The sequence below is a fragment of the Dipodomys merriami genome, unplaced genomic scaffold, assembly GCF_024711535.1.
Source record: "Dipodomys merriami isolate MVZ:Mamm:240054 unplaced genomic scaffold, mDipMer1.0.p SCAF_1, whole genome shotgun sequence".
NCBI classification, from domain to species: domain Eukaryota; kingdom Metazoa; phylum Chordata; class Mammalia; order Rodentia; family Heteromyidae; genus Dipodomys; species Dipodomys merriami.
This window is the reverse complement of record NW_027202270.1, coordinates 88,690,324-88,708,602: the sequence shown is the minus strand read 5'-3', so window position 1 is coordinate 88,708,602 and position 18,279 is coordinate 88,690,324. Positions and strand designations below refer to the sequence as shown.

Sequence of the window (18,279 nt, the reverse complement as noted above, 5' to 3'; positions counted from 1 at the left end):
TCTGCTTATGTGGTGCTGAGGAATCGAATCCAGGGCCTCATGCATGCAGGGCAAGCACTCTACCACTGAGCCATCTTCCCAGCCATGGCAGTTTTCTTCTTTAAAATACAGTTTTAAGGATTGGGCAGTTACACTTGCCTCACCAAGGAAGTATGGATTAAGTGTTAAGTGTGCCAGGCAAGTAGCTTTATAGGTGACTTCCCCTCTCCTGCCATGAGAATGGATTACAAAAGTTCTGTAGCATGGGGAAAAGGCAACCTTCCTTAGCAAGAGTGGAGGCAGCAGTGGAAAGATGGGTGGTGCTGGGAACTAAGAAAGAAATCAAAATATTTATATGGTGACAAGGTCTTGTCCTTCCACCTGCCTCAAAGTGGCAGGCAGACAAGGGCCTGAACCTATGCCTGACTATGCCTTTCCTTCCTGCAGACAATGTCATGATGATGTTGAGATGCTGGACAGGTACCGCCAAGCCTTGGAAGCAGCTGTGAACCTCTCAGTGAAGCACAACCTGCCCCTGCTGCCAGGCCGCACACTCCTGGTTTACCTGTCAGATTCTGGTGCAGATAGAATCTGTCCCAAGAGTAACACACAAGGGGTAAAAAAAAATGAACTAAAATAAAACAAAACAAAAAATAAGCCAGGTGCAGGTGGCTAATGCCTGTAATTCTAGATACTTAGGAACTGAGAGCTGAGGATTACAGTTTGAAGCCAGCCTGGATAGGCTATGAGCCTCTTATTTCTAATTAGCTATCAAAATAGCCGGAAGTGGGAATGTGGCTCAAGTGGTAAGCCACAGCTCAGAAACAACACTCAGGCTTGTTCAAGCCTGAGAGCCAGCACTAAATAAATAGCATTTTCTAAGGGGGTTGATAGGATTCTGGGAATCATGAGAGATTATATAGCCCAGGCTGGCTAGAAACTGTGTAATCCAGATTGGTCATGAATTCACCATCTTCTTGCCTAGCTAGATCTGGTTTTCCCAGGAAAGCACACAGACTGAACTAAATAATGTGGATTTGCTTCCAGCCACCAGTCCTTGGACCCTAGGCTTTGGTCATAATTCTCTTTATGAATGGTAATACTAACATTTCACATTTGGCTAGTACTTAATACACTGGATTTCTATCCCATAATATATATCTCAGTTTCACCTTACTACTCCATCCAAGTATTGAATCTGGGAAGCGATTCTAGCTTTGCCTCACCCCCACAATCAGCTTTTCCTGAGGGCTGATGAAGCTGACCCATCCTAACTGGAGACTTGGCCCTTTTCCATTTCCCCAAAGAAGCAGAGGTATTTGGCCTCCAGAGTTGCAGGGAAGGGGCAGGGATAGATTATGAAAATGAAGGAGCTTTCTTTCACCCTAATGTTTGCCCTACTAGCCCCAACTGAATTATGTGCTGCTGCTGCTGGGAATGATGATGGCACGGGCAGAACAGGTAAAGGTCTTGTTGTGTGGGAGAGGAACTCTGAAGACTGCAGAACTGAAGGCAGAGGAAGGTATTCTGAAGACTGCTGGCAAACTCCAGGCTCAAGTCCAGGTAAGACACTCACCATTCTATCCAAAACCATGAAGGGACACAAGCAAGAGAATAGTCTAAATAGGAAAGACATGGATATCCAGACATGAGATAAACTTGGGCATTATAGGTGAGACCTTATCTCAAAACAAAAAACAACAACAAAAAACAAGCATGGATACATATAGTTCTGAAGATTTCCTAGGCAGACTAGTTTGTTTTTTGTTTTTCTTTAATTGATTATAGTAGACTGCTTTCAAGTGCTACAATGAGAAACGAGACAGAGAACTTACTAGAGGCAAAACTTCAGCTCTGGGGGATGGGGAACACAGCATTGTCATCAGCATGGCTCTGGGGAGGACTCAGGACACATAGGGAAGGAAGAGATCTTATCTTGAAACAGGAATTGAGAATGTGATTCGTGAGTCAGGCTCAGGCTTTTACAGCTCATTCAACTCAATAGCCTCACTTGAATTACTATAGTAACATCCAAAGGCAGCTGGCCTAGTGATCTAAAGACCTCTCATTAGCCTCCCCCCTCATACCCCCCCCCCTTGTGCTGTTACTTACTGAGGCTTGAACTTAGGGCCAGGGCACTCTCCCTCTGCTTTTTTTTTTTTTTAATTTTTTTTTTAATTTAATTTTATTTTATTTGAGAACATACTGTACAGAGGGGCTACAATTACATGGGCAGGATAATGCATACATTTCTTACCATCTGCTTTTTTTCTCAAAGCCCATTCTCTACCAGTTGAGCCATAGCTCCTCTTCTGTTTTTTTGTTTTGTTTTGTTTTGTTTTTGTTTTTCTGGTTAATTGGATATTAAAGAGTCTCATGGACTTCTGCCTGGGCTGTTTTAACTGTGATCCTCAGATCTCAGCCTTCTGAGTAGCTAGCATTAGAGATGTGAGCCACCAGTGCCCAGCTTGAGTATCTACCCACTTAATACATCACAGCGGGGTTTAAATTCCAACATGTTAACCCTTGAGGGACACACTCAAAATATATGAAACTAGAACACTACTCGCCTCATGTGCAACCATATGATGAGAGTGTCTGTCCTTTAGGAGCTGGAGGAAAATGATGAATGGCCTCTGTTTACTTTTGGGAAGTACCTGCTGTCTCTGGCTGTCCAAAGGGTCCCTGTGAGTATTACTTGGTTCCTGTACAACTGATGTTTTCTTCTCATGTCTTGAGCCCTCAAGTCTGATCTTTCACACTATATATAGTCTTCAGATCAGCTCCCTCCTAGCTGCAGTCCCCTATCCAGTGGTATGCTGATAAATGTTTAATGATAAATGGAAAAACAAGACTTGGTTAATACCTTTGCCTATTTCCATGTTATAGTCCTGCCATGACTGACTAACTTTAAACTACCAACCTTATATCAGCGAACATAGAAGAAAGGCTTAGTAGCGTATTATATTGTATTACTGAGAATTAAATTTAGACGGCTTACTATTGTAAATATTTACTATTTACCATTGCCTCAACCCCAACCTCTACTTTAGTGTAACTCTCAAGTCAGAATTTAGTAACGTCTGTCATTCTAAGTATTCTCCTAATGCCCCAATCCTTCATTTTACAGGTAGACAGGGTCATCCTCTTTGGCCAAACGATGAATGATACAATGCTCAATGCAGCTAAACAAATGATTTGGCAGCATGTGAATTCCAAGTGTCTCTTCGTTGGTGTAGTCCTAAGGAAAGTACAGTACATGTAAGGATGCTTGAACTCCCTGCCCAATGTCAGGAGATCATGATCCACATTTCTTCTTTATTCTGCCAAAGCTCTCATTTGTCTGGCACCCCCTGTGTATGCCTTCAAAATTCTGTTGCATTTCAGATTCTAGAACTTTCTCTGAAGTCTTCATACCTTTGTGTGAAGCATCACCCTAGCCTAGTCTATAACTTTATTAAAAGTTCAGAGGAGCCAGGCACTGGTGGCACATGCCTATAATCCTAACTACTAAGGAGGCTGAGATCTGCAGGTTGAGGTTTGACAAATCCAAGAGAGACTCTCACCTCCAGTTAATCACCAAAAACCCAGAAATGGAGGTATGGCACAAGTGGTAGAGTGCCAGAGTTGAGGGAAAAAAAAATCTCAGGGACGGTGCCCAGGCCCTGAATTCAAGATCTAGAATTAGCACAAAAAAATAAGTACAGAAGTGATGTGTGTATCTGAGGATGTTGGACAGTGACAGTGTATCCCAAGCTGGCTGACTTTCTTCCTCTTTTCCACCCTATTAATTCCGCCCTTCCCTACCATCCTCTCAGGGCCTCTTATTCCACTTTATTTGCTTGCTCATGGCTGCTACTCAACACTTGGATCAGGCCTCCAGCCTGTTTTTAGCCGATTAACTGAAATAGAGTCTTTTGGACTTTTCTGCCCATGCTGGCTAAAAACTACAATCCTTCAGGTCTCACCCTCCTGAATAGCCAAGAGATGCCTCTCTCCTCCCTGCTTTCTTTCCCTCTCTTCTTCCCTTCTCTCTCTTCTTTGGTGGTATCTCAGTTTGAACTTAAGATCATGTGATTTAAAGGAATTGTTTTGGTTTTGTGCTGATACTGGGGCTTGAACCCCAAGTCACACTTTCTCTTAACCTTTTTCCTCAAAGTTGGCACTCTACCACATGTGCCATACATCCATTTCTGGTGTGTGTGTGTGTGTGTGTGTGTGTGTGTGTGTGTGTGTGTGTGTGTGTGTGTGTGTGTGTGTGTGTGTGTGTGTGTGTGTGTGTGTGTGTGTGTGTGTGTGTGTGTGTGTGTGTGTGTGTGTGTGTGTGTGTGTGTGTGTGTGTGTGACTTCAAACTTCAATCTGCAGATTTCAGCCGCTTGAGTGATTACAGGTGTAAACCACCAGCACCCAGCTGTTTGTTTGTTTGTTTGTTTTGGAACAAACAGTATATTTCTTGGGCAGGCCTGGAACTGCAAGTTCTCCTGCCTCTGCCTCCTAAGTGCTGGGCTTAGAGGTATGAGCCAGCATATCTGGCTCAGTCATTGTTTCTGATGCTTAGTGATTGCTTCTTGCTTTCCCAGATCACCGAATTTGAATCCCAGGGATGTGACACTCTCAGGCTGTACTGATGGGATACTGAAGTGAGTATAAAATGAACATGAGGGTTAGAAGTTTTGTTAGATCTTTTTAAAGAGATTATTTGTGTCTTCTATTTCATTCACTTTTAAAATGTTTTCTCTCATATGCAGAAGCTAGATCTAAAATAGCCCATGGTAAATTATCCAGGACTCTAGGAATTCACATACATTGAGACTAGAGAGGATATTGTTAGGGGAGGAACACAAAGACATAATTCCTTTGAACATTTAAAACACTATTTATTGAAAAGAATTCCAGGAAATGGAAACATGAGTGGTTTTTTTTCATTGTTGGTGGTGGTGGTAGTGGTGTTTGTTTTTGCTTTTTTGTTGCCATTCTTTTTTCTGTCTTTTGGAGGGAGCAAATGGGGTAGAAATGGAGAGAGGAAGGGTAAACAAATGAAATCATTGTACTCAATAGGCACTGTGGAAAATGAACTATGAAAAGTGAGCATGGACAGGATGGGGAAAAAATGGAGGAAAAGCAAAGGAAGGGGTGACATTGTCCAAGAAGAGATGGTAACAACATCTTAGTAAAAACAGTAAAATTGTATTATATAAATTATAAAAGAAAGCAGATTTAAAATAGGGAGAAATGGAAAAGAGGGAGAAACATTTCTTGCTTCTTATGCAGGAAATGGAAATTAATGACTAAAGAAATTGCACTGTTTTCTTTTAAGGAAATAATTCAAAAATTGGTTGTACTACTATGCCCTCAGTTCAAATTTTGGTCCAGAGAAAGTCCCATCTATTTCTGTTAATTATAGAAACCATTTTACATTATCTCTCTTTCTCCACCTTAGCCTTTTCATTTGTTCCCTTTTTTCTCCATCTTTTCCTCTGGCTGTTACTCATTTCCTTAAATCCTATTAGGAAGCCTCAAACACTGAACTTCTTCTCTAGGGAGCTTTTGTGCTTGGTGTAGAGATAATCCAGCCCAGGTGTGGATGGTCTTACACTTGACACCTTAGCTCAGTTTTTCCTGAGTCAATAGAAATCTTTTTTTTTTTTTCAATAGAAATCTTATGATCACTGGAGAAGCACTGGAGAGGCACTGGTGGAAAGGCTGGAGCTGTTTTCTTCTCTTTTCATTCACTTCTGTAGTTTTGTACTTTCACTTATTTTAATCTGTCTTTCTTTTTCTTTTTTGTCTGTTATGAGGCTTGAACTCAGGGCCTGGGTGTTGTCCCTGAGCTTTTGTGCTCAAGGCTAGAGCTCTACTACTTTGAGCAATAGCCAGCTCCACTTCTGGTTTTCTTGAGGTTATTTGGAGATAAGAGTCACAAATTTTCCTGCCTGGACTGGCTTTGAACTTTGATCCTCAGATCTTAGCCTTCTGAATAGCAAGGATTATAGGCATGAGCCACCAGCACCAAGCTTAACTGTTTTTTTTTATTTTAAAATTTTTATTGTTATTATAAGGTGATGTATAGAGGACTTACAGTTACATAAATCAAGTTATGAGTACAGTTCTTTTTGGACAATATTATCCCTTCCCTTGCTCTCTCTTTTCTTTCTTTCTTTCTTTCTTTCTTTCTTTCTTTCTTTCTTTCTTTCTTTCTTTCTTTCTTTCTTTCTTTCTTTCTTTCTTTCTTTCTTTCTTTCTTTCCTTTTTTTTTTTTTTTGCCAGTCCTGGGGCTTGAACTCAGGGCCTTGGTGCTATCCCTGAGCTTCTTTTGCTCAAGGCTAGCACTCTACCACTTGAGCCAAAGTGCCACTTCCAGCTTTTTCTGTGTATGTGGTACTAAGCAATCTAACCCAGGGCTTCCTGCATGCTAGGCAAGCACTCTGCCACTAAGCTCCACCTTTTCTTTATTTTTATGGTCATCTTTTTAAGGTGGTCCAGTTAACTGAGTGTTCTTACCTGGCCACAATCTTAAAAACTTTTTTTGGTTATTGTAAAGGGATGTGCAGAAGGGTTATATTTACAGAAGTCTAATAATGAACACCTTTCTTTTTGCACAATGTACTCCCCCTTCTCTTGCTCTCACCCAGCTTTTTCCTTCTGTCTTCATCCACAAGTAGTATAGTTCATTTTCTACATAGAGTACCACTACTGCATTTGTTCACCATTTGTCCCTCCATTTTTGTGTCCCCTTTCAAAGACATATAAGTGAATAAACAAGACAGAAAGGAAACAAAAACAACAAAGACAAAACCTCTTGTTTCCATTTCCATGACTTCATTTGAATAAGTATTATTTTATATGATCAGAGGCACATAAGGCATTGTGCCTTTGTGTTCCTCCCCTAAGAATGTCCTCTTCTGGTATCACTGTGTGTGAATGCCTGGAGTCCTGTATAATTTATCATGTCCCAGTGTATTTTAGATGTAGCTTCCACATATGAGAGAATCTGGGAATCTGGCCATATCTTTGCTCTGTTTTTCTTCCAAGGTCTTCCTGATTATTATGATTTTGTTACTGTTTATGTTAGGTTCATTGCAGAACATGGGGTCTCTCATCTTCTGGAACATGTGGATCAAATGGATAGAATATTCAAGATTCCACCACCTCCAGGAAAAACACAGGTTCTGACTCTCCAGCCACTGGAAGAAGATATCCCAGGCCTTATGGCTCCTATTTCCCAACATAGGTCAGTCCAGTTTTCTGTGCCTTTGTGAATGGCGAAGGCTTCAGTCCTGGTGAAATTGTGGCTCTCGTTATCAAGATGGCAACTTTGCTCCTTCCTAAGGAGGGGCCTCCTGTAGCGCCAGGGATTGTCAAATCATGAACCTGCTCCTTGCCCTACTAAGAAAAGGAGGTCATAGTACAGAGAGAACAGCAGGTTCCTTGACCATAAAAGTAGGGATTAGGCAAAGGGTTTAGGAGCACAGGCTATGGCTTTATTATGCTGGCTTTGCCAGTGGTAGCTCAAACTGTAGGCTAGTTACTTAATTTCCTTTCTTTTTCTCCTTCTTTCCTTCCTTCTTTCCTTCCTTCTTTCCTTCCTTCCTTCCTTCCTTCCTTCATTCCTTCCTTCCTTCCTTCCTTTTTTTTTTCTTTCTGTGATATGAGTTTTGAACTTAGGCAAGGTCTCTGTCTTTTGGGTTATGCCCCCTAGTCCTCAGTTGCTTAATTTTTCTTTGCGTGCCAATACTAGGGTTTGAACTCAGGGCCATGAGCTCTTATTTAGCTCTTTTATTCAAGGTTGGCACTCTACCACCTGAGCCACAGCTCCTCTTCTGGCTTTTGGTGGTTAATTAGAGATAAGAGTCTTGTAGACTTTCCTTCCAGGGTTGGCTTTGAACTGTGATTCTCAGATCTCAGCCTCTCGAGTAGCTGGGATTACAGGTAGAAGCCTGGTTTCTTGTTTGTTTTTTGTTTTTCAATCAGTGTACCAAGTCACTTTCTGAGAGAGAAAATGTCATGTGTTACTTGTCTTGCCTTAAAAAGTCCTTTTGCAGGAGCCAGGAGCTCAAGTATAATCCTCGGATTACACATCTGTAATCCTGACTTTGAACCTTGATGTTCAAATCTCAGCCTCTTGAGTACCTACAATCACACATGTGAGCCACTGGAGCCCAACATAATGTATTTTCTTACTGGATAAAGGATGATGGCATTTACCTCACAGTTTTGCAATGGACAGGTAGGAAGTTTAGAATAATGTTTAGCTGAACAATCAGGGGTGCAAGAGAAATAGCAAGCCGGATACTTCTGGCTCATGCCTATAATCCTAGCTACTCGAGAGGCCCTGAGATTGAGCCATACTCCAGCAGCTCCTGCATGTAATCCTAGCAACTTGGGAGACTGAGATCTGAGGATCACAGTTCAAAGCCAGAATAGACAGGAAAGTCTATGAAAAGTGGAAATGATGCTGTGTCTCAAAGTGGTAGAGCATTAGCCTTAAGCAAAAGAGCTCAGGAATAGTGCCCAGGCCCTGTGTTCAAGCCCCACACCTGACAAAAAAAAAAAAAAAGGGCTGAGATCTGAGGATCATGGTTCGAAGACAGTCCAGGCAGAAAAGTCTGAGAGACTTTAATCTTCAATTAATCAGCAAAAAGCCAGAGGTAAGTGAGGGAAAGGGTGACATTTCCAAAAAGAAATTTATTTTTTCACCTGATTTATCTAACTTTGATCCCTTTGTATATCACCTATAATAACAATGAAAAAATAAAAAAAAAGAAAAGCCAGAAGTGGAGCTGTGGTTCAAGTGGTAAAGTGCCAGTCTTGAGCAATAAAACTTAAGGCCCTGAGTTCAAGTCTTATTATGGACATAAGAAAAAAAAGAAAAAAATTAATGGAAAATGGAGGCTTAATGTTTTTCTTTGGAGCTCTGTAGGCATGCCTTCACCTCACCCTCCATCCTAAGGTTTGAAGTTAGGGCTTGGGCACTGTCCCTGAGCCTCTTTTGCTCAGGGCTAGCATTCTACCACTTGAGCCATAGCACCACTTCCAGATTTTTCTCAATAGTTTATATGAGTCCCACAGACTTTCCTGCTCAGGCTGGCTTCAAACTGTGACCCTCAGATCCCAGCCTCCTATGTAGTTAGGATTAGAGGCATGAGCCACCAGTCCCTGGGAGGATGTCCTTCTGTTGTCTGTTCAGAGATGGGGCTCAGTTCTGATGCATGTTCCTTGTAATGGCTGTTAATTTTAGTGGACTGAGCTTACATGAATCTCTAGGCTGAATTCAGTTTTCTATCTATCCCTAGATGGCACAACATCCGGATTTTCATTTCTTCCACTTTCCGGGACATGCATGGAGAGCGGGACCTGCTGCTGAGGTCTGTGCTGCCAGCACTTCAGGCTCGAGCAGCCCCTCACCGCATCAGCCTTCATGCCATTGACCTGCGCTGGGGCATCACAGAGGAGGAGACCCATAGGAACAGGTGTGGCAGCTACAGGGAAGAGGGCTGGAATGAAGGGCTTGAGTGTAGGAACTGAGGTAGGCACAGTTGGGCATAAAGGTAAGGATGTCAACAAGAGCAGCCTAGTTGGGTGCTGGTAGCCACTTAGGAGCCTGAGATCTGAGGATCAAGGCTGAAAGCCAGCCTGAGCACAAAAAGCTAATGAGACTCTTATTTCCAATTAACCAGAACAAATATGGAATTAGAGCTGTGGCTCAAGAGGCAGAGCACCAGACTTGAACAAAAACTCTTAGAGACAGCGCCTAGTCCCTGAATTCAAAATATAAAATTAAACAAAAGCAAACTTCCTTCTGTCTGCTTACTGTGAGCCAGAATCCCTGCAGAATCCCTGCCTTAATGACTCCTCAATGTCTCCCAACTGTATCTGTAGACAATTGGAAGTGTGCCTTGGGGAGGTGGAGAACTCGCAGCTGTTTGTGGGGATTCTGGGCTCCCGCTATGGCTACGTTCCCCCTAATTACAACCTTCCTGACCATCTTCACTTCCACTGGGTAAGGCGGATGGGCTGGGAAGAAACAGGGATGGGAAAAAGCCATAGACTGTCAGGAGCTCTGAGATTGTGCACAGGCAGCGCCTTGAGACTTGAAGTGAAATATAAGCAGAATAAGAAACACCTCTGTCTTTGGCTGAGGGATATGAAGTGTGAGAGCAGTGCTCTTCAGGCATTGCCATCCAACAGATATGGTCTCCAACTCTCTTTGGGACATTTGTGCCCCCTTCGGCTTTTTGGAAAGCAGCTTAATTGAACCTGTTCTTAACTTCCACATATTGAACAGAAGCAAGAACATCTACATTGCAGGGCTATTGTGAGTGTTAAAATCTACTTTGCTGGGTGTGGTAATCTCAGCTGCTCAGAAGGCTAAGGCAGGAGAATTGCAAGTTTGAGGCTAGTCTGGGGGAACTTGTCTAGCTTATCTTAAAATAAAAAGAACTGGGATGTAGGACAGTGATAGAGTGCCTGTCTAGCATGTATGAGGTTCCAGGTTCAGTTCCAGTACCACAAAACAAAATAACATTTTTGTTGTTTGTCACATATATATATATATATATATATATATATATATATATATATATATATATATATATATATATATATATAGTTAGTTAGTTAGAGAGATAGCAAGCATCCAATAAAATGTTAACTACTCACTATATTTTGTTGCTTGTGTCTGGAGGGAGGAACATTACTGAGATGAGGGAGCCTTGGGATTTTGCTGATGTCAAGAAGCAGACTGGCATGGCCTAGGCTGCCTTCCTCTACCCTTTCCCTGCAGACCCAGCAATACCCTTCAGGGCGCTCTGTGACAGAGATGGAGGTAATGCAGTTCCTGAATCGAGACCAGTGTCTGCAGACCTCTGCCCAAACTCTCATCTACTTTCGGGATCCCAGTTTCCTGAGGTACTTCTTTTTGCCTCCAGGGCCAGAAGGCCAAACAGGTGGAATCTTCTCTGTCAAAATGCCAAATATAGGTTAGCTAAAAGAAAGAAAAGACTCATGCCTGTAATCCTAGTTACTCAAGAGGCTGAGCTCTAAGAATCACAGTTTGAAGCCAGCCCAGGCAGAAAAGTTTGTAAGACTCTCATCTCCAGTGAACTAGCAAAAAGCTAAAAGTGGAGATGTGGCTCAAGTGGTAGAGTGCCAGCCTTGAGAGAGGGAAAAAGTCAAACAAGAGCTAGAGGCCTTGAGTTCAAGCCTCAGTACCAGCACAAAAGAAAAAGAAAGAACAGGACTTAGGGAGTATGTCCTTGCATCCTCAAGTTGCCTTGGAGCTAAAGTCAAGAAAGCTCCTCTTAAGAAGCTCCAGGGAATCATAACCATGTCTCACGGGTTGTTGTGGGAGGCTGGGCTTTGAATCTGGCTCATTCTTTGACTATCTTTGGTGGTAAGCTCTGTGCCAGATGCCTGGAGATCTGACTTTGTTTCTGAGTCTGAAGAGGCTTCACACCGGATCTCAGAACTGAAGAGCTACCTAAGAAGACAAAAAGAGATTACCTGCCGAAGGTGAGCTGGGGGAAGTAGGGAGCACCAGGATAGAGATGTGGTGAAGGAAGACAGGCCTGATAACTTTCTGAGCTTGCTTTGTCTGCAGATACTCCTGTGAATGGGGGGGCGTGGCAGCTGGCCGGCCCTATGTTGGGGGACTGGAGGAGTTTGGACAGTTGGTTCTTCAGGATGTGTGGAATATGATCCAGAAGCTTTATGTACAGGTCAGCAGGAGTGCTAATGCCCAGAGGAATGTAAAGTGGTCAGAAGTCCTGGGTGGGAAGTGAATTGGTGAGGGCTCTGTAAGGAAGGATTTTTGGGAACCTAGAAGCATGGACAGTCAAGTGTCATGTATTCCCTCAGCCCAGAACCCAGCTAGAACAGCAAGTATCCATCCCAGATGATGACTTGATCCAAGCCACCTTCCAACAGTTGAAGAACCCACTGAGTCCTGCCCGACCACGCCTTCTTCAGGACATAGTACAACAGCTATTGCTATGCCATGGGAGACTGAGCTTGGTGACTGGGAAGTCAGGACAAGGCAAGACTGCCTTCTTGGTATGAGTCTCAGAGGCCTTGGCAGGTGGGGAGGCTGTGTATGGGCTATGGAGCTGGGACAGGGAGCTTGTATATATAAGAAATCATGACTGTGTTTTTGTTCCTATCCCCTGTAGGCCTCCCTTGTGTCAGCCCTGCAGACTGCTCATCAGGCCAAGGTGACTCCCTTGGTCTTTTTTCACTTTGCAGCGGCTCGACCTGATCAGAGTCTTGCTGTCAACTTGCTCAGGCGCCTCTGTTTCCATCTGCATAGAAAGTTGCAAGAGCCCAGTGCCCTTCCCAGCACTTACCGGTGTGTACCTTACAGTTAGCTAGACTCATTGCTGCATCTCCTTCTCTCACTGACCCTGACCTCCCCTCCATACACAGAGGCCTGCTATGGGAGCTGCACCAGAGGCTGCTGCCCAACTCTACTCAGTTCTTACAACCTGGCCAGTCCCTGGTCCTCATTATTGATGGGGCTGACAGATTGGTAGATCAGAATGGGGAGCTGATCTCAGACTGGATCCCAAAGTCCCTTCCTCGGGTGAGTGGTTTTTGAAAGTGGGCATGGAAGACAGGTTGGAGAGAAGGAAGGATGCCATAAGGAGTAGAAGACTTCTTTAACAATGTTCTCTGTTTTGTTTTTTTCTACCCCTGATCCTTTGCTCAAATATCATAGTGGGTACATCTGGTACTGAGTGTGTCAGGTGACTCAGTCCTGGGAGAGACCCTTGAGCAGAGCCAAGGTGCCCAAGTGGTGGCCCTAGGCCCTGTGGCTCCACCTACCCGGGCCCAGCTGGTGAGAGAAGAGCTCGCACTATATGGGAAGCGGCTGGAGGAGTCACCTTTTAACAACCAGGTTTGACCTACATGGGCTGGTGGGTATGTAGGGGTGAATCTTGGAGGCATGAGGGCATAAGTGCAGAGACTGCCAGCCATCCTATATGGAAATCTCTTTTATTCTCTCAAGTACAAGGGCAATCAATCCTAAGGTAGTAATCCTAGCTACTCAGGAGGCTGAAGATCTGAGGTTTGAATTTCAAAGCCAGCCCAGGCAGGAAAGTCTGTGAGACTCTTGTCTCCAATTAACCAGCAAAAAGCCGGTAGTAGGGGAAATGCTCAGGTGGTAGAGTAAAAAAGCTTAGGGATAGCACCCAGGTCCTGAATACAAGCCCCGGTTAACTCCCCTATCTCAAAAACAACAACAGCAAACCAAGGGCATTTGTTAATAATTGTTATTTCTTAGAAGATCATCCAGACATTTTCCTATGATGAACAGCTTCTCTGGGGCTTGTAAAGGGACCGGGAAAACTGCTGGCTGCAGTGGGCTAGACTGAATCCTAGTTTCGATGACAGAAAACTGTATGGAAAACGGGTGTGGTTGATTGTATCCTGAGCTGGTGCTTAGACTTGAGTCTGAGATTAGGAGCCTATTGTAATTAGCATTGGGAAGGGGGCACAGGCAGATAGGGTGTGGTAGGCTTCCTGGTCCCACACTAACTCCTTTGATTCTCATCAGATGCGGCTGCTGCTGGTGAAGCAGGGCTCAGCTCTGCCACTCTACCTGCACCTGGTCACCGATCACCTGAGGCTTTTCACACACTATGAACAGGTTGTTGGGCCTCATCCTCTAAATCCTAACACACTTCTGTTCTCTATCCAGTGTCCTGGACTCCTTCGCTGATCTTACCTCTCATTGTTTCCCATCTGTACTTCCCCTTTCCTCATTGTTACCTCATTACTGCCACTATATTTTTCCCACCAGTGGGTTGTTTTCTTTTTTTCCCCCCACTAGTATTGAGCCATGAATCACATCCTAGTACTCTCTTAGCTTTTTTCATCAAAGATGGTGTCCTATCACTTGAGCCACAGCTCTACTTCTGATATTTTGGTGGTTAATTGGAGATAAGAGTCTCATGGACTTTTCTAGCTAAGCTAGCTTTGAACCTTGATCTTCAGATCTCAGGCTTTTACGTAGCTAGGATTATAGGTATGAGCTGCCAGTACCTGGCTCTACCTGTTTTCCTTTACCTTTCTTTCTTTATCACTGTTCTTCCTGCTGCTGAAGCCTGGCCTCCTTCTTCCAGGTGTCTGAGAGACTGCGGGCCCTGCCAGCCACGCTCCCCCTGCTGCTTCAGTACATCCTGAACACCTTGGAAGAAGAGCATGGTCACAATGTCCTTCCCCAAGCCTTTGCCACACTGGAGGTCACACGTAGTGGTCAGTGGTTGGAAAAGGATGGGACGCTGAGGGCTCAGGTTGGATGATCTTTGATCAGGTGGAATCACAGCCAGAAGGGCAAGGAGGGATCAAGTGGCAAGTGGATGCCATTAGGTGGTTTGATTTGGACCTCAAAGAACTTGGGTTTTCAGGTCTGACTGTGGACCAGCTGCATGCAGTGCTAAGTGCATGGAAGATTCTACCTAAGGGGACTAATAGCTGGGAGGAAGCAGTGACTGCTGGTAACAGTGGAGATCCCTACCCCATGGCTCCTTTCACCTACCTTGTCCAGAGTCTGCGCAGGTACAGCAGCTTCCAGCTGAGCTCCTATTGAGCTCATTATGCCTTCCCATCTTTGAGTCTGGGTCCCACATGGTACTTTTTCTAGTCCTTCCATTGGTCTAGCCCTACTATCTGCCTCCCATCTCTTCACTGGATTGCTTACTGATTTACTGCCATTTGAGTGCCAGATGCCATTGACAGATTCTGCCCTCTCCTCCCCTGTTCTTCTTTTCCTCTTCTCTCTTGAGGACAGTTTGCTAGGGGAAGGCCCTTTGGAGCGGCCTGGCACCCGCCTCTGCCTCCCTGATGGTCCCCTGAGGACAGCAGCTAAGCGTCGCTATGGGAAGAGACCACGTTTAAAGAACACAGCACACATCCTCATTGCAGGTGACTGCAGCCCAGTTCAGCCTGGACATTGAGAATAAGGCTAGATCTGGAGGTCTGAACCATCTACTATTTACCCCCACCCCCACCCCTGCATCAGCTGGCCACCTCACCATACTACTCTAGTGGGTAGATGACAGCTATAGCAATAGGGGATGTGATCTGGGCTGCTGCAGGACTGAACCCTTCTTTCTTTTTGGTCCAGTCTTGGGGCCTGAACTCTGGGCCTGGGTGCTATCCCTCAGCTCTTCAGCTCAAGGCTAGCACTCTACCACTTGAGCCACAGTGCCTCTTCCTGGTTTTTTCTTTTTGCTTATGTGGTGCTGAGGAATCGAATCCAGGGCCTCATGCATGCAAGGCAAGCGCTCTACCACTGAGCCATCTTCCCAGCCCCATGGACTGAACCCTTCTTAATGTCTGTTTGTAGCTCAGCTCTGGAAGACCTGTGATCCTGATTCCTCAGGCACCTTCCGAAGTTGCCCTCCTGAGGCTCTAAGAGACCTGCCTTACCACCTGGTTAGTCTCTGGATCCCATAGATCTCTCCCTCTCCCTCCCCTCCTTTCTCCTCCCCTCTTTTCTCTTCTTTTTTGTGTCAGTACTGGAGCTTGAACTCAGGGCCTGGATGCTGTCCCTTAGCTTTTTTGCTTTAGGCTGGTGCTCTACACTTGAGTCACACTTGTACTTCTGGCGTTTTTTTTTTTTTTTTTGGTCCGGTTGTGGGGCCTGAACTCTAGGCCTGGGTGCTGTCCTTCAGCTCAAGGCTAGTGCTCTACCACTTGAGCCACAGCGCCACTTCCCGCTTTTTTCTTTTTGCTTATGTGGTGCTGAGGAATCGAACCCAGGGCCTCAGGCATGCAAGGCAAGTGCTCTACCACTGAGCCACCTTTCCAGCCCTACTTCTGGCTTTTTGCTGATTGACTGTAGTTAGGAGTCTCATAGACTTTCTTTCCTGGGCTGGCTTCAAACTGCAATCCTTAGATCTCAGTGTCCTGAGTTGTAAGATTATAGGTGTGAACTACCCGCATCCAGTAATAGACACCTTTTCCCAAACAACCTCTATGGTGATTTTTGCCCTCTTTCTACTTTACCACTCCCACCATCATCACTGCCATTACCATTCTCACTGCTCCCCTTACCATTCTCTCTTCATTTGCTTTTCTTTTTTTTTTTTTTTTGGTCCATCATGGGGCTTGAACTCTGGGCTTGGGCGCTGTCCCTGTACTCTTCAGCTCAAGGTGAGTGCTCTGCCACTTGAGCCACAGCACCACTTCCAGTTTTCTAGTGGTTTATTGGAGATAAGAGTCTCACAGACTTTCCTGCCTGGGCTGGCTTTGAACCGTGATCCTCAGATCTCAGCCTCCTGAGTAGCTAGGATTACAGGCGTGAGCCACCGGTGCCCGGCTTCTCTTGTTTCTTTGAGCTCCTTTTTCAGGTTTTTTTTTGTCCCAGCTCCAGGGCCTAGGTCCTAGCTACACAGGACTTGGAAGAAAAAAATCCTCAGTCCCTTTCACATCCCTAATGAGTCTAGAGACATTTTTGGAACCCAGGGCCTTGTGCATGCTAGGCAAGCACTCTACCACTGGACTACAGCCCCATCACCTAATGAATCTAATCTGACCTTTCCAGCTCCAAAGCGGGAACCATGGCCTTCTTGCAAAGTTCCTTACCAATCTCCATGTAGTGGCTGCACATCTGGAATTGGGTCTTGTGTCTCAACTGTTGGAGGCCCACGCACTTTATGGTGAGATGAGTCAGTAGGTTTCTTCTCTAAGATGTGGAACTCTTGAGAATGCTACTCAGGGGAAGTGTGATGGAAAACGATGCAAATTTTCAGTTCAAATAGAAAATGACATTGGACACTGATGGCTCACACCTGTAATCCTAGCTATTCTGGAGGTTGAGATCCAAGGGTCACAGTTCAAAGCCATCCCTAGTAGGAAAGCCCATGAGTCTCTTATCTCCAATAAACCACACACACACACACACACACACACACACACACACACACACACGTAGAGCTGTGGCTTAAGTGGTAGAGAGTTCCAGCCTTGAGTGAAAAAGCTAAAGGATAGTGTCCAGGTTCAAGCCCCAGGACTAGCACAAACAACAAAAATAGAAAATGCCATGAGGGGCCGGGCGCTGGTGGCTCACGCCTGTAATCCTAGCTACTCAGGAGGCTGAGATCTGAGGATCGCGGTTCAAAGCCAGCCCGGGCAGGAGAGACCGTGAGACTCCTATCTCCAATAAAACCACCAGAAAACTGGAAGTGGCGCTGTAGCTCAAGTGGTAGAGCGCTCGCTTTGAGCTGAAGAGCTGAGGGACAGTGCCCAGGCCCAGAGTTCAAGCCCCACGACCGACAAAAAAAAAAAAAAAAGAAAATGCCATGAGGATAAGCAAGTTATTCTCAGATTTGCATGGATTGTTCAGACTTTCTTCTTTATCTTTCTCCTTTCTTTTCTTTGTTTCTTTCTCTTTCCTTCCTTTCTGCCTTCCTTACTCCCCTCCCTCTCTCCCTCCCTCCTACTCTCTCTCCCCTTCCTTCCTTCCTTCCTTCCTTCCTTCCTTCCCTCCCTCACTCCTTCCCTCCCTCCCTCCTTCCCTTCCTCCTTCCCTTCTTTCTTTCTCTTTCTCTCTCTCTTTCTGCTTTTTCATTCTTTTGCTTGACTTCAGAACTTCTTTTGCTTGTCATCTTTGCTCAAGGCTAGTACTCTATCACTTGAGCCACACTTCCACTTTCAGCTTTTGCTGGTTAGTTGGAGATAAGAAGCCTCTCAGATTTGTCTGTCTGAACTGGTTTGAATTATGATCTTCAGATCTCAGCCTCCTGAGTAGCTAGGACTACAGATGTGAGCCACCAACACCCAGCTTTAGTTTTTCTTTAGTGAGCATAAACTTATCTAGGAAACATTCTCAAGTTGCTTATCCTGAGACCCCTATGTTCTACCTCTTTCCCTCTGCAGTGGAACTCAAATCTTTATCCTTTGAACAGGAATTTCTGATGTGGTTCATGTACTGTTTTAGTTTTAGTTTTTAGTGTTTAGTTTTGTGTCATTATTGGGACTTGAACTGAGGCTGTCTCTTAACTTTTTTTGCTCAAGGCTAGTACTCTACCACTAGAGCCATACCTCCAACTTCTGGTTCATTGTAGGTTAACTGGAGATAAGAGCCTTATAGATTTTCCTTCCTGATTAGGCTTTAAACTGTGATCCTCAGATCTCAGCCTCTTAAATAGCTAGGATTACAAGGTGTGAACCTGTAGCATTGACTATATGCACTATTTTTGACACACTATATTACTTGGTGCTACGTTTAGTGAGTTCCAGATGGGTTGACTATATGCACTATTTTCGACACACTATATTACTTGGTGCTGTTTAGT

The 18,279-nt window shown here is 44.6% G+C and overlaps 1 protein-coding gene across 2 annotated transcripts in view; it reads left to right on the top strand.

Annotated features, from left to right (window-relative positions):
- The window catches only part of Tep1 (telomerase associated protein 1), a 62,943-nt gene that overhangs the window by 26,471 nt on the left and 18,193 nt on the right, over window positions 1–18,279 (top strand). For both annotated transcript variants that reach the window (XM_070024626.1, XM_070024617.1), the window contains exons 13-33: window positions 427–595; window positions 1,384–1,542; window positions 2,589–2,666; window positions 3,110–3,240; window positions 4,561–4,620; window positions 7,053–7,211; window positions 9,274–9,450; window positions 9,860–9,980; window positions 10,764–10,888; window positions 11,378–11,491; window positions 11,580–11,697; window positions 11,837–12,031; window positions 12,148–12,323; window positions 12,401–12,557; window positions 12,693–12,872; window positions 13,533–13,625; window positions 14,101–14,233; window positions 14,386–14,536; window positions 14,769–14,902; window positions 15,327–15,415; window positions 16,527–16,641. In XM_070024626.1, coding sequence (XP_069880727.1) covers window positions 427–595; window positions 1,384–1,542; window positions 2,589–2,666; window positions 3,110–3,240; window positions 4,561–4,620; window positions 7,053–7,211; window positions 9,274–9,450; window positions 9,860–9,980; window positions 10,764–10,888; window positions 11,378–11,491; window positions 11,580–11,697; window positions 11,837–12,031; window positions 12,148–12,323; window positions 12,401–12,557; window positions 12,693–12,872; window positions 13,533–13,625; window positions 14,101–14,233; window positions 14,386–14,536; window positions 14,769–14,902; window positions 15,327–15,415; window positions 16,527–16,641 — 2,834 coding nt within the window. The remainder of the gene's footprint in view (window positions 1–426; window positions 596–1,383; window positions 1,543–2,588; window positions 2,667–3,109; window positions 3,241–4,560; window positions 4,621–7,052; window positions 7,212–9,273; window positions 9,451–9,859; window positions 9,981–10,763; window positions 10,889–11,377; window positions 11,492–11,579; window positions 11,698–11,836; window positions 12,032–12,147; window positions 12,324–12,400; window positions 12,558–12,692; window positions 12,873–13,532; window positions 13,626–14,100; window positions 14,234–14,385; window positions 14,537–14,768; window positions 14,903–15,326; window positions 15,416–16,526; window positions 16,642–18,279) is intronic.